Source organism: Sturnira hondurensis, unplaced genomic scaffold (assembly GCF_014824575.4).
Source record: "Sturnira hondurensis isolate 20B ecotype Veracruz unplaced genomic scaffold, ASM1482457v3 Scaffold0022215, whole genome shotgun sequence".
Classification (NCBI taxonomy): Eukaryota; Metazoa; Chordata; class Mammalia; order Chiroptera; family Phyllostomidae; genus Sturnira; species Sturnira hondurensis.
The window spans coordinates 14,297,314-14,311,540 of record NW_028094846.1 but is presented as its reverse complement, the minus strand read 5'-3'; the positions used below and the strand labels follow the sequence as shown (position 1 = coordinate 14,311,540).

The following is a 14,227-nucleotide window of genomic DNA, read 5'->3' as shown; positions in this document are numbered from 1 at the left end:
CATGTCTAGGCATGTCTACTCGTTGATGTTCAGCGTGCTTAATTGTGGTAGGCAACCCAAAATGTGTGCAGTCGCTCCTTAGAAAATGTTTATGTTTGGAAAAGGCAAATCTACAGTGTACAAATATCATCTATAAATATGCTTTTACTCTCCAGCCAAGTGTAGCTGAGCTTAAGTACATTTAAAGGATTCATTTCCTCATTCAATACAAAGCAGTGAAATTTGTTACATTTCTGCACTCAAAAGTTGGTCTCCTTCTGTATATTAAGGTATCCTACATTTCAGTTTACTTGTCCTCAAGAAGAATATGAATATCAGGTGAATCATGTAGACGTAGACATAATCACAGAAACAGTACACTTCAGCAACCTATAGGAAGATTAAATTAATTATGGGTGGAGTGGGTTATTCCACTTCTGTGCTATTTACACAGAATTATCTGAATTCATATATTCCTAATTTTATGTTTCACTACATTTTAAGTTGCAGACAGGCTTCAAAGGAATGGATTGGTGACAAGGGTCATCATTAGTTAGGAATTCGCCTTCAAACACACGTTTCAGAAGCCAATTATTGCATCAAGCCAGACCATTTCAATCATTTGCCGTTAGTGTTCGCTTTTCTAAATACTCTTTTTTCCCTCCTAATGTTTCAGGCAGATTAAGGCTCAACATTGAGGATGAGGAAACTAAGATGTAAAATGTATACCAACCACGTGGAGCCAGAAAGGCCAGCAACGTAGGTAGTACAATCTAAAATTCCCGACTCGTACAGAGCCTTCATCACGCCGGAGAATCCCACCATGGCTCGGAAACCCCCACCTGAGCCCAGGATGGCCACCACAGGCACCTGGAAAGGCGAAACACAAAGGTCACGTGCAAAGTAAAACCATGAAATGCATTTCCTTTCAGTTTCAATGTTTACGTTGTATGTTCCACACTTGGTAATAAAGAGTTAAGTTCACTTATACCTTAACCATGTCTACTTTTTTTATAAGAAAAGAATGGTTCCTATACTAAAATCAAGAATTAATGTCTCTTAGAAAGCAGGCATTATTAAAACGATCGACCAGCTATATTTGATAATAATAACAATAAAAATTCTCTATATGTGCCCCACCCTTGGCAGTTTTTGGCTTGCTTTTGGGTGCACATTTTTAATTTGACCCTTCTCAAAACTCCTGTAAGGTGACCAAACAAACAGTTGCCCATTTTGCAGATGGAAATTCTGAAAGGATATTGTCACTTCAATGAGATCTACTAGCTGGTGGTCTGTAGTTAGGGAAGCATCCTTCCTTCTTGGCCCAGAATTCTTACACTCCTTTATGCTCAGCTTATTTCAAAATATATGTTATTCTTTAAGCCAGAAAACAGAATTTAATCAACTTAACCATACCTACAAAGTTTATTTCTCTATTCTTGAATTCATACAATAAATCTGAATAAGTGGTCTCTGGGTTTCATGGGTGGATCTGGGAAATACACTTTTTTAAGTGGGGTAGATATACAAAATTATGATGACAATAAAAAACAGGGATAAATGACATTCATGAAGCCCTTAATATCTAATAGAAACTATTCTTAGTGTTTTACAGAAGTTGTCTTTGAGCCTTACAAAATTCCTATAAAGTTTCTCTTTTACAGATGAGGAAACCAAAGCACTTGAAACCAAGACCTTAAAAATCCTGTTCAGGGTCATGCAACCAAAGTCAGCAGTCAAACCCCAGGCTCCTGTATCCAGGCTCAGGTGGAGAAAGCTTCATAGACAAAGGAGAAACCTGGACTTAACTTTTAATGCATACCTATTTAACAGGGAGGGCAGGGGCGTAGGCTGTTCTGGCAAAAAAGAGTAACACGAGACAATGAAGGGTTTTTACAGTAAAATGGAGAAACACAGGCTGCCTGTAGCATGCCTATAACACAAGAGTGTTTGTTTGAAGACAGAAACATTGTCATTTTCTTTGGGGCCTCAACCTACGATTGCTCTAGAGAGGTGGCTGTTTGATGCATTGAGGCGCCAGTTCTCAATGTGTGTGTAGCTTTCAGGGGGTACGCAGAGCCAAACTATCTTCAGAATAACACTAAAATGTTATTTGCCTTTTCTCATTCTCATTCTTTCATGAGTGTGCAGTGGAGCTTTTTCAGAGACCACATGAGGTGTGTGATACAGCAACAGACTGAATTCAAAAGCAAATATGAGAATCCAGTAGTCTCCTGTTAAGGAAAACAACGGAGATACTTGTAAAAATGTAAAACTGCCCTTTGCACTTTAGTTTTGCTCTGGAGAATACTGTTAATTTCGTAAAATATGTTATTTATAGTAAGATGAAATTGACTGATTTAAAATAAATGAATACATATTTTAATCAAATTCCTGTTTTACTTTTTAATACAGTAAATATTCATAGATATAACCCATATAAACACAATCTCTTAGAAGTGTTTGATATATTTTTTATGCTTTTATTTATCTTTAAACAGAGGGGAAGGGAAAGAGAAAGAGGGGAAGAGAAACATCAAAGTGTGGTTGCCTCGCACATGGCCCCAACTGGGGACCCGGCCCGCAACCCAAGCATGTGCCCTGACTGGGAATCGAACCAGTGACCTTTTGGTTCACAGGCCCACACTCAATCTACTGAGCTCCACCAGCCAGGGCAGAAGTGTTTGATAATTTTTAAGAGTGTAAAGGATGTCTGAGACCAAAAAGATGAATAACCTCTGTGCTAGAGCATCAGGGACATGTCGAGTGCAATCCAACAGCAGAAAACGTCTTGAGCCTGCTGAGGACAAGGCAGCTGGGGGACAGGAAGGGAATGGGAACGATGGAGCAGATGGATGGAAATCTTTGCTGGACAGTCAGAGGCGGATGCAGAGGTACAGTCGCACTGCTGAGAAGGGGTGCATTTTGCTTGACGTTGTTTTCCAATAATAATAATTACTGAGACAAAAATCATAGATAGAAGACCATAATTAGTGTAGCAAAATATACTAGATTCCAAAGCAGTCCAGAGCTTTGTAAGAGAGGAGGAAACAAAGGTTGGAAGGCAGAACCTGAACCAGGACACGATGCTGTGACCAGGGTATCAAATTCAAGTTCGATCAACATGGTCATACTGCTATCAGATTTGTTTTCTGTTTGTGACAAAAATCTGATTTTAAGAATAAACATATGGCTCACAGAGCACATGTGCACAGATGAGCTGGGGTACTTCTGACGGTTCCATCTTCCTCTAAGAATCCCATTTTTAAGTTTTCTTCTGAGATGTGAATGAGATGCAATGATCCCTCCTCCCTTCTACCAGGAAAGCTAAGCTTATAAACAGGGACATAGACTCAAGGTACATTTATATGGAGAACCTTTAACATACGGTCTGATGACAGGAGTGAACGAGGAAGGAGTGGGGTCAGACAGTTAGGGTTTCTACTTCTCCTCATGACAGATGATACTGTCATCATTACCCAGGAGAAGGTACCAGAGTACAAAACTAGGCTAAAGGAGAAATATCATTCTCGACCTCGGAATGCAGAATACACAACTCAAACGTATTGTGTTCCAAGCACTTGGACCCAAACCCTGGGGTGTTCGCTTACCAATGTGATAAATACACTTAGCCATGGAATCATTAGTTTAGAACTGGAAGGACCATAAAGCCTATAGAACTCTTCTATAAGGCAACGGAGTCTGTGGACATAGAACAGTGACAGGACAGAGCGCCTGGAACTAACGCCCTAACCCAGGGCTCTTCCCCAGAACAGAGTGGCCTCAGATGGAAAGACCCTCGCCATCCAATGAGATGTGAATTGGAGACTTCATTCATGAAAACACATTCCACCAGTTCAGTTCAATGGGTCACCTAAACGGCTTTGAACCTGTGTGTATTCAGGCAAACAGAATGTTCTCAGAATGTGGATTTTAAAATTGTAAGTAAAGTAAAACATATCTAAGTTCCTAAAACCTTGTCTGGCATGTTAACTGCAAGAGTGAGTGTAAGGAAGCCAAATAAAAGGCTAGAACGAGCAGGAGGAATTTGCCTGGAAAGAAGACTTAAGCTTATAAACAATATCATAATAACAGTAGCAATAATAATATAGCAAACATTGACCTTTGCTATGTGCCAAGTATTGCACTTAAGGGCAGTCCAAGGCAGGCCTAAGCAGGAAAGGGTATGCGATTTTAGGACCAAAACACCAGTCTTATTGTAGCAGGAGCACACTAGAGAGATGGGAAAAATAAGATTCTGAAGGGCTTTAAGGGGGGGAAAGTCAAGGTTGATACTGTAGGAAGTAGAGGACTGTTTATACTAAAAATAATTTAGGGGCATTGGAGCCCATTGATTTGGTTGCTTATAACATTGCATTATTGAAAAGAACATGAAGCCTGATAAAAATCAGGTCAGTTGGAGGAAAAAAATTAGTAACAGATTACACTGGTTTTTTCAACACACAACACACAACCCGTGCTGTCTGTGGTTCAGAGGGAGGTTTAATCAGAGAAGTTGGAAGACTGAACATAAGGCCTCCTCTCATCCTGAGAAAACAGCTCCCAGATGTTCTCTGCATGATGGTAGCCCAACACAGACTTCTGGGCACTTGTTTCACGATGTTAGAAATTTTCTGGAAACGGACAGTGCGTAAACAGGAATTCGTGTGTTATCTAACCCATTGTGTTCACTATTGCTTTGTAGCAATTCAGGTAAGATTTTTAAATCAAATATTTCAGGTTGCTGTCAGATAAAAGGAAATGTCAGATATTTGTACATAAAAAAATTGAATGATCAAATAATGGAATGATTTCTAAGAATATAATTACCAGCTCGATTTATTGCACGAGCTCGTCTGTTTGTATGCATCGTATCATTTGATTTTCACAACAGTATGAAATAAATAATACCTCCTTTTAAAAGAAAGGGTAATTAAAACACAAAGGAGATCATTTCTCTATTGTGGCAAAGTCATAAAGAGGTCTCCTGTAGATTGTTTCTCTGTCGTGGCAAAGCTGGGTTTGCCAGACTCCAAAGATTTTAAATATCTCCGCTCCCCTCTGGTTCCAACAGCTTTCTCTACAACAAACGGTGACCTGAGGCACAGAAGCTTTTCCATGCACTCAGCTGATTTATGTATGTGTCAAAACAATGGGTAAATTTAACAACGAATTTGAAGCTTGTGGCTACTAATTACACTCTAACACGTTTTCTGTAACTCATATAGAAAACGAGGTGTAGAACTGAACAAATATAGTTTTTATTAACTATAAAAAAGAAAGGGAACTTAGACCTCTCTACAAAATACTGTGTTGTGCCTGACAGTAGCATAAGCTCTGCTTAATTTATTTTTATTTTTTTAGAGAGAGAGAGAGAAACATTGATTGGTTGCCTCTTGTACATGCCTGGACCGGGGACCAAACCTACACCCCAGGCACGTGCCCTGACTGGGAACCAAACCAGCGAACTCTTTCTTTGTGGGATGATGCCCAACCAACTGAGCCACACAGGTTAGGGCTAAAATCAGCTCTTTTCCTTAACGTATTTCATGTAACTCTCACAGCCCTCAAAAGGAGATCACATTATTTCTGATTTTGAGAGGAAGAGGTACTCCATGCACATATAATACCTTGCCCACACGGATAGCTGAAATAAGTAGCAGAACCAGAATGCAAAGTGATACCATAATTTATACGCTTTCCTTATCTCATTGCTCAGAAACTGAGTAATCTTTACTGAGAAAAACCATTTGATATTTAGCTAAATTGTGTTTCAGATCCATGTGTCAGTTCAGATGATACTTCAGTACAACTTCATGCAATAAACGACACCTAATTTTGAATCTTTTAATAGTCTGGTTCATTCAGATATAACTTTCAAAAAACAACTGGGAAGTTACAAAGTGCAGCTGTTGGTCCTGGCTCTAAATCTAGAACTCAACAGATAAATGCTGTGGAGAGTTCTTAGGTTATATTTAGAACGAACAGCAACACGATTTACGTGTAAATGGTATCAATGGATATTTCTCATACTTCTGCCACATGATTACAAGAAATGAATTTTCATTTACCAAAAACCTTCTGGTTTGGATTAAATGATTCTGATGCATGAGCTGATGGATATTATTAATTTCCTCCCTTGCAAAAGAAAATTCTAAAGAGCTCAAAAAAAATTTTTTTTTACATTTCCTTAAATTTTTAAGGTCTGACAATTCCATAAAGACTTTTTTTTTCCTCATTGGCTCCTGTGTTAGGGCTCATGTGGTTATAAAAAATGACAAGTTCAAAGCTGCACTATGGGCCAGTGGGCTCCAGAGCCAGGAGCCTACAAAAGGCCATTGCCCTGTTCCGTCAAGCCAGTTTCCTCAGGATGGCGGAAAAAAACATGAGCAAGGCAGGTGAATTCCATCACACGGGCCCACGGCCATGCTTCGTTGGCTTTGAGGTTAGTTCCTTGATCAGAAGCAGTGCTGGGTGGAATATTATGGCCTCGTACAGGCATTTTGTAAGTCCACAGATGGTAGTTTTGGCAAAAGCTTTGAGTGCGGGGAAGGCAAATCTATATCCAGAATAAGCATCTATTCAGATAAAAACAGAACACTGCCCCTTCCATGATACAACTGGGCCAATGTAATCAATGTCACCAGGTAGCTGGCTGACCACCCTGGGGCATGGTGCCATATGGGCTGTTCAGTGCTGATCTCCACCTCACGCAGATGGAGCTCCCCACAGCAGCTGTAGCAGATCAGCCATGGTGAACGGAAGTCCGTCTTGCTGAGTCCAAACGCCACCTCCATCCCTGCCACCGTGGCCACTATTTCCATGGCCCTTTTCGTCAAGGACAGGGATCATACTATCGTTAAAATCCTTCTCTGCTGAGGACACCCTTTGGTGGGCATGGACATAGGACACAAGTATCTTCACATTTCTCATCCATTCAGAGAAGCTTCTTCGTCACGAATTTTCTAATCGAGTATCTTCAAAGTCCTTAAACATACAGTCAAGCCATGGGCCACAGACCAGGAATCTGTATGTAATTGTATCTTATGTCTCCTTTTAAGCAAAATGCAAAACCAGGTGTACTTCTTGAACTTCCGTACCACCAGAAGTTTTTGAGGGACCACCATACTATTTTCCACAGTGGCTGAACCAATTGTTAGTCCCACATCCTCACCAAGACGTTATTTTCCACATCCTCATGAAGATGCTCAATTTTTTTGTCTTTTTTATAATAGCCATCCTGGCAGGGATGTGGTCATATCTCATTGTGGTTTTGACTTGCATTTCCCTAATGATTAGTGATATTAGTGATATTAGAGCATCTTTTCATTGGTAGGTTGGCCATCTGTGTATCTTCTTTGTAAAATGTCCATATGAGTCCTCTGCCTATTTTTTAATTAGATTGTCTTTGATGCTGAGTTGTATACATTCTATATATTTTTAGATAGTAACTTCTTATTGGGTATATCATTTGGAAATATCTTCTTCCACTGAGTAAGTTGCCATTTTGTTCCACTGATGATTTTCTTCACTGTATAATCTTTTTTACAGTGACATAGTCACATTTGTTTATTTTTGCTTTTACTCTTCTTGTTAGAGGAGACATATCCAAAAAAATATTGCTCAGACCAATGTCAAAGATTTCACTTCCTGTATTATCTTCTGGAGTTTCATGGTTTCAGGTCTTGCATTTAGGTTTTTAATCCATTTTGAGTTTATTTTTGTATACAGCGTAAGAAAGAAGTCCAGTTTAGTTTTTTGCACATAGCTTTCCAGTTTTCCCAACACCATTTACAAAAGAGACTGTATTCCCCATTGTATATTCTTGCTTCCTTTACAGAAGATTCACTGACCGTATAAGCATGGGTTTATTTCTTGGCTCTCTATTCAGTTCCATTGATCCATGTGTCTGTTTTTGTGCCAGTACCATACTGTTTTAATTACTATAACCTTGAAATATACTTTGAAATTAGGGAGTAAGATACCTCCAAGTTTGTTCTTCTTTCTCAAGATTGCTTTGGCTCTTTCGTGTCTTCTGGGGTTCCGTATACATGTCAGAATTATTGGTATTAGTTCTGTGAAAAACTGAGATCTTAAGCTAGATGTTATCTGTTGAAAACTGTGAAGAAGACAGACCAGTCTCTGCATTGAAAATTGAGGAGAAATGTTCTTATTTAACAAGTTGTCACAATAGCATGCTCCTCCAGAAAACTTAGAGAGGCCATTTAGCTAGTCCTGAATAGAAAGTGAAGATCTTGGCAGGGAGCGAGGGAAGTGGGGACTGAAGACACCCTCGGCCCAGGAGTAATATAAAAATAGGAAAATGTTACTTGTGTTGTGGGAATGGGTGGTGCTGAATATATCTAAACTAATTTTTTTCTGCCAAGAGAAAAAGGTCTAAAGCAAAACCAAAACTACAACAAAAGGTTCAATTCTAAGAATAACTTCCAAAAACATGAAGTTCATATTTCTGACAAATATCCTAGAGAAAAACGTAATTACCTCATTCTCCATCTGTTGCCAAAAGAAGCTAATTTGCATGACTATCGGGCCAAATTTCGTTTTCCCAAAAAGATCCCTTTTCACAAAACAAGGAGGGCCCAGGGGTTGTGATAGCAACAACTCTCCTTTCGAGAAGGACAACCAAAGAACAGGCCGACTGGATACCTGCAATAATATTCCCCACCTTCAATTCTAACTGAACAGCTCAAACTGAATGTTTTCATCCAAACCTTCTTCTCAACCTGCATCTCCTCCGAAGTCCCGATACCAGGAGCTCTCAGTTTTGAGTCCCTGATGCCTCTCATTCTAACTAATTCATCCCACGCGTGCAATGCCAAGCCACTGCCTAAGCCTGTGCCCTAACTCATACAACAAAGATTTACTGAGGATCTACCGTTTGCTGGGAGCTGGGCTAGGTGCTGGGGAATACAAAGGTGAATAACCCAGACCCTGTCCTGGTCCTCATGAAATTTACATTTTAATGGAGAGAACCGACATGAAATGAATAGTTGGCACAGTAATTTTTCAGTATGATCGCCGTAAACTCTAAGAAGATAATGTGCCTATTTGTGCCATAAGAGAATATAACTGAGACTACTAACTTGGACTTGGGAGTCAGAAGGAAGGAGCTGGTGAGGGAGGGAGAAAATTTCAGAAGTGACGTACGCACAGACCCAAGTTATCAGAAGGGTGGGTCGGTTGGAGAGAGGGATGAGATGGGGAAGGCCATGCTATGAGAGGAAACGTCTGCAAAAGCAGCGACTGGGCAAGGGTTCTTCGGAGACAGGGGCCTAAGAGGCACCTAGTGGGGAGGGGCAGTGAATTTGGGATAAACGGGCAAAAAATGAACCCGCAGAGATGCTGTGAGGCCAATCCCTAGAGCAGGGGAAGGTTTTTAAGCTTGGGTCTGATAGAATCAAGATTTATGTTTTTAAAAGACCCCTCTGAATTCACTGTGAACAGGAACTACGGGGAGAGAGGACAGGCATAATAAAACTATAGAGAAGAGACAGGGTTTTGCACTCAGGTTTAGACACACTCAGTTGGAGATGTCAGGAATATTAGTAAAGAATTCAAATAGGTGTACAGGCACGCATGTTGCAGCTCCGAAGAGAGGTTCGAAGGTGTTGGTAAACATGTGCAAGTTCATAGCCCACAGGCGCTGGGTGACATCATGGAACAAAGAAGTAATTCCTGAGAAGAGTACAGATTGAGGGGAAAGGTGGCCAAAGACTGAGCCTTCAAGAACTCTTATATTTAAATAACACGCAGAAGGAAGACGATCTGGCAAAGGGAACCAAAGGGTCATGATGAACACAAAGACCAGAAGTGACGTGAAGGGGAGAGAATGTGCCCAACAGTAGGAAGGCATTTGCCATTTGCAGCTGCAGGGTCGGGTAAGACAGGCCCAGAAGAGGATCCTTTGCATGTATTAGTACTGGCAACCAGCTGAGCAGCTGCAGTGGAATAACGAGGGCAGAAACCCGAGGACAGGGAGGAAGTAGAATGAGATGGTGAAGAAAAGTTCAGAGAAGTTGGTCTGTGAAGACGAGAGAAATAGAGCAGAAAGGAGAAGGGAATGTACAATTCAGGGAGATATTTTTTGTTCCTCTTTTCTCTTTATATCAGAGTTTAGAACAGGTTTATATTTTCATAGGAAAATTTATGCAGATGAAGAGGCAGACCGTGAGGGTGGGGTGTGGCCCTGGGGAGGCTGGACAAGGACACTCAGGGTTCCTACCTGGGTCTGCAATCCATACCCAGTGTGGAGCTGCATTTGAGAAAAAAGGGCTATTTCTTCCACTGACCTCACAGGGAAGGGGCAAAGGAAATGCGTAGGTTATGGATTATGGAGTGCGTCCGTCCTATTGAGAGAGGCCACGAAGTGGATCAGCTGCAATTGATAAAAGCTACAGGAACTGGCCAAGAATAGCGAGATCTCCCCCCCACCCCCCACCGCCACTGGATTTGTGGCTTAAAACTGGCAGACAGAGGCCAGCTTGATCCAACATGGCGACTGTTTTCATCCAACAGTAACCCCTAGCCTCCTTACACACTCACTGCACAACTACATCAGCCTACTAAACAACACAGCCCGCGCCACAGTGATGGGAGAGTGAAAGCCCATATACGGGCGCAAAATGGCCTGGGGAGGTCCTCTGAGAAATCTCCACCCCTCTCCCAGGAAGATCCTGAATATACCTCTCTCTCATCTAATGCCCTTCACCTCCCATTAACTGAACCTCAGGAAAGGAAGCCAATTCCACTCAAGGTGGGGGGGGGGGGGGGCAGCTGCTCTGCCCATGGAGTAGCCCATTCTCAGTCTCAAAGCTTCACTAATAAACTCACTCTCATTTTAAGGAACCAAAAAAAGGTCGTAGAATTGCCACTGAAAGGTTTACTACAGGAAAAATAAGATTTCCCAGAAAGCTAGAAACGTCTGAGTAATACGCAGAGAAGGAAGTGTTTCCAAGGACTCATTAACCTGAGATCCCAGCCGACCACAAGTGCTGTATGCTGACGGTAGGACAGGGTTCAAGAGAAGTCTGGTGCATTTTTTTTCTAACAGAAATTTCAATGGAGGTTTTGCTTCTCCTCCCAGCTTCTTGTTAGAAAAAATCTCCACAAGCAACATTTTCATCTCAGAGTCTGTTCCCATAACAACAGCAGCCCTTCCAGCCCCAGCAGGTTGGCTTTCCAACCCTATGCTCACCCGGAAACACGTTGGGATACCTGCATCACAGGTGGGACTGGGTGCCCCTCTGACTCCCTTACTAAGAATTTACATCTCATTTCCAATTGCATTTATAATGCAATTCACAATTCAATTTACAATAATCTTAAATCCCTGATCTGAGGATGCATGTATGGGAATATATGCATATACAGTTACTTATGCTTTAAATAAAAATAGTACTTTCTAAAACTAAACTTTGTTTATTTGAAATATCCAATTAACAGAAAGTTCAAAGAGAGAGGTAAAAATAATGAGCTGGTATGCCACTAAGCAGAAATTCCATCATACCACTTAACGCCCGTGATCGTAGCAATTAATTTTTTAAATTTTTTATGGAGATATAATTCACATAGAACATTATATTAGTTTCAAGTGTACAACATAATGATTCGCTCTGTGTATACTGTGAACTGATCACCACAATAAATCTAGTTAACAACCATCTTCATACAGAGTTTAAAAATAAGGACTTTAAAAATCGACTATCTGAGCAACTTTCAAATATGCAACACAACATTAACTATAGTAGCAATTTTTTGTAGATTTCAGATAGAAAGATAAACCAATAGGTAATGAATGGATGAATGGATGAGTGGATAAATGATAGAGAGATAGATAAATTGATCAAGGGGTATTGAATAAATAAGCAGCCAAAAGATGGGTTACACAATACCAATTATTGAATAATAATTGCCATTTATTTTACTGTAATTTAAGAAAATAAAAGGAAGGTAAAGACAATTGAAAGAGTGGACCTTCGATATTTGTTCACAAAAAATACTTTAATTTTAAGATCTCTTTATAATTAGTATTATGAAAAACATTAAAATGTGAAGGTCATTATATTTAGCTAATTGCTCAATTTTGAACGACATCTTTTAAGTTTCTGCTGTGAAATATTAAAAATTTGGAACATTTTCTTTTATCCCCTATTTATATCTACCTATTTTTGTTAATTGTGTTATCATTATCAAGATTTATAACATTTTCTTCTTGTTCCATAATAATCCCAGTTATTTAATCTTAGCCTATATTAAAATGAATTCCATGATTCTTTTATAGCTGACACTAAACTTTTCCTAGTAACAAAATTAACATCTTGCTTGTACATAGGTGTGCCTATGCCTCTTCTAATAAGTACATCTGATCATTCTTTCCAAATATGGGCAGCATCTGTGATGACCTTCCTCAAAGAATTTGTTTATGAAATACGTACCTTATCTTACCGGGCTGAAGAGACAAAAGGCTCAGTCTTAATGCTTTTATATTTGGGCACAATTGGAGAACAAATACACATAAAATTGTGAATAAATTGCAGTAACATTTGAAAATCTTTCAACTCACATCGCGTGTGGAACACAAGCCTTCACTGTCCTTTGGACCCAGGAGTCTCTTCATGTTTTCCATTATGTTTTCTTTCCTCTGGTGTCTGAAAGCTTTTTCCTGATCACACAGAGCCATGCTAAAGCGGAGGTCCGGGGAGGAACTGCATAGAAAACACACGGTCCTGAGCCACGGCCCCCAGAAGCCTTCTTATTCATAGACCTCATCCAGTCCCTGGAAGCTGCACTGATAAAGGCTCACTGCTTCCCTCAAGCTATTTCCTCGGAGGGACCTTAAACAAGATACTAAAGGATGGCTCTCTCGAAGCATGTTCCAAAGCATGCTCTCAGCAAACAAGAGGTATAAAATGTTTTAGAAAAGAACCAACAGGCAAACAAACACCCTCCCTCATCCGTTATGGTAGTAACAGCACTTTGGAGAGGTGCTTCAGAAAAGAAACCTTTAATTATATGCCTTTCTCATAGACGATTGTCTTTGCCACTCATAAAAGTAAGTCCTTCCCTTCAGAGTGAGTTAAATTTAAGGCTCATTTCTGTTCATTCAATATATTTCTTCCTGGTAAGCTACAGAATGAGAGAAAAGACTGCAATGCCTCTGGACTCTGCACTCGTAGTGATATTTGAGCACTGCAGCTATTTTCATTACAACTTCCCAAAGAGCAAATATAGAGAACTCACAAGACAGCAAGTATGAATAATGATGAAAAGTAGATGAATAAATATTCAAGTTCACTAGCAAATTTTTCAAATACAGAGATTATTAAATTTATCATTTAAAAATATTTTAAACATCTATTTCCTGGCATTGGAAAAGGTAAAGTAACGGTTATTCTCATACATTTATTTTAGAAATATAAATTTGCCAAAAACACTTTTGAAAAGGGACTAGGCAATGGGCATAAAAAATAATTAAAATGTGTATTTCCTTTGACTTAGTAATTCTATTTCTTGATAGCTGCATTAAGGAAAGGAACCATGAATTTTGAGATCATTTAACTTTATTATCATATTATAAGGTTATAAAATTATTGTGTGCCAATTTTTTAAATTATGCTTTTTTAAAATTAAAGCTTTAAATTTGATTACACAATTACTAAATTTGATTATGATGAAGATTATGTAAAAAAGCAGGAAAAAGTAAGATAGTGAATTAGCACTTTTAAAGTCTTGAGGTCAACTCTTTTCTACTATTATTTTTTATTATTTTACATTAAGTTCGATATCTTCTAATCACTTAAAGAAGCAGAAATCTTACCTGCACAATTGTCCCTGTGAATCTTCAATTTATTTCCTTTGCCGCCCCTCAGAGATAACTGGTACCGTAAATTTGCTCTTTATCTCAGTGAATTTGTTTATAATTTAACAATACATATTCATGTCCCTTAACAAGATATAGGTTTCCATTTTCCAGGTTTAAATTTTTTATATGAATGCTACCAAGTGTGTGTATTCTGCAAATTACTTTTTCCAATTGAACATTTTGGTTCTGAGATTCATCTCTGTTTATGTAACCAGAACTCAAATATTTTTACTAATTGTGGAGTATGTTTAGTATATGAATATAGCATGATTTTCTTATCCAGTAACATTGAGATGGCTTCCAATTTATTTTTAACTATTACAAAGAATACCACTATGAACATGTGTATATGTAGAAAAGTTTGCT

At 39.3% G+C, this 14,227-nt stretch overlaps 1 protein-coding gene across 1 annotated transcript in view; it reads right to left on the bottom strand.

Moving 5' to 3' along the window:
- Positions 1–14,227, bottom strand: part of PLA2G4A (phospholipase A2 group IVA) — a 147,473-nt gene that overhangs the window by 47,439 nt on the left and 85,807 nt on the right. Inside the window, exons 7-8 of the mRNA XM_037035116.1 lie at positions 12,563–12,704; positions 713–849 (exon numbers count right to left, since the gene is read on the bottom strand). Coding sequence (XP_036891011.1) covers positions 713–849; positions 12,563–12,704 — 279 coding nt within the window. The remainder of the gene's footprint in view (positions 1–712; positions 850–12,562; positions 12,705–14,227) is intronic.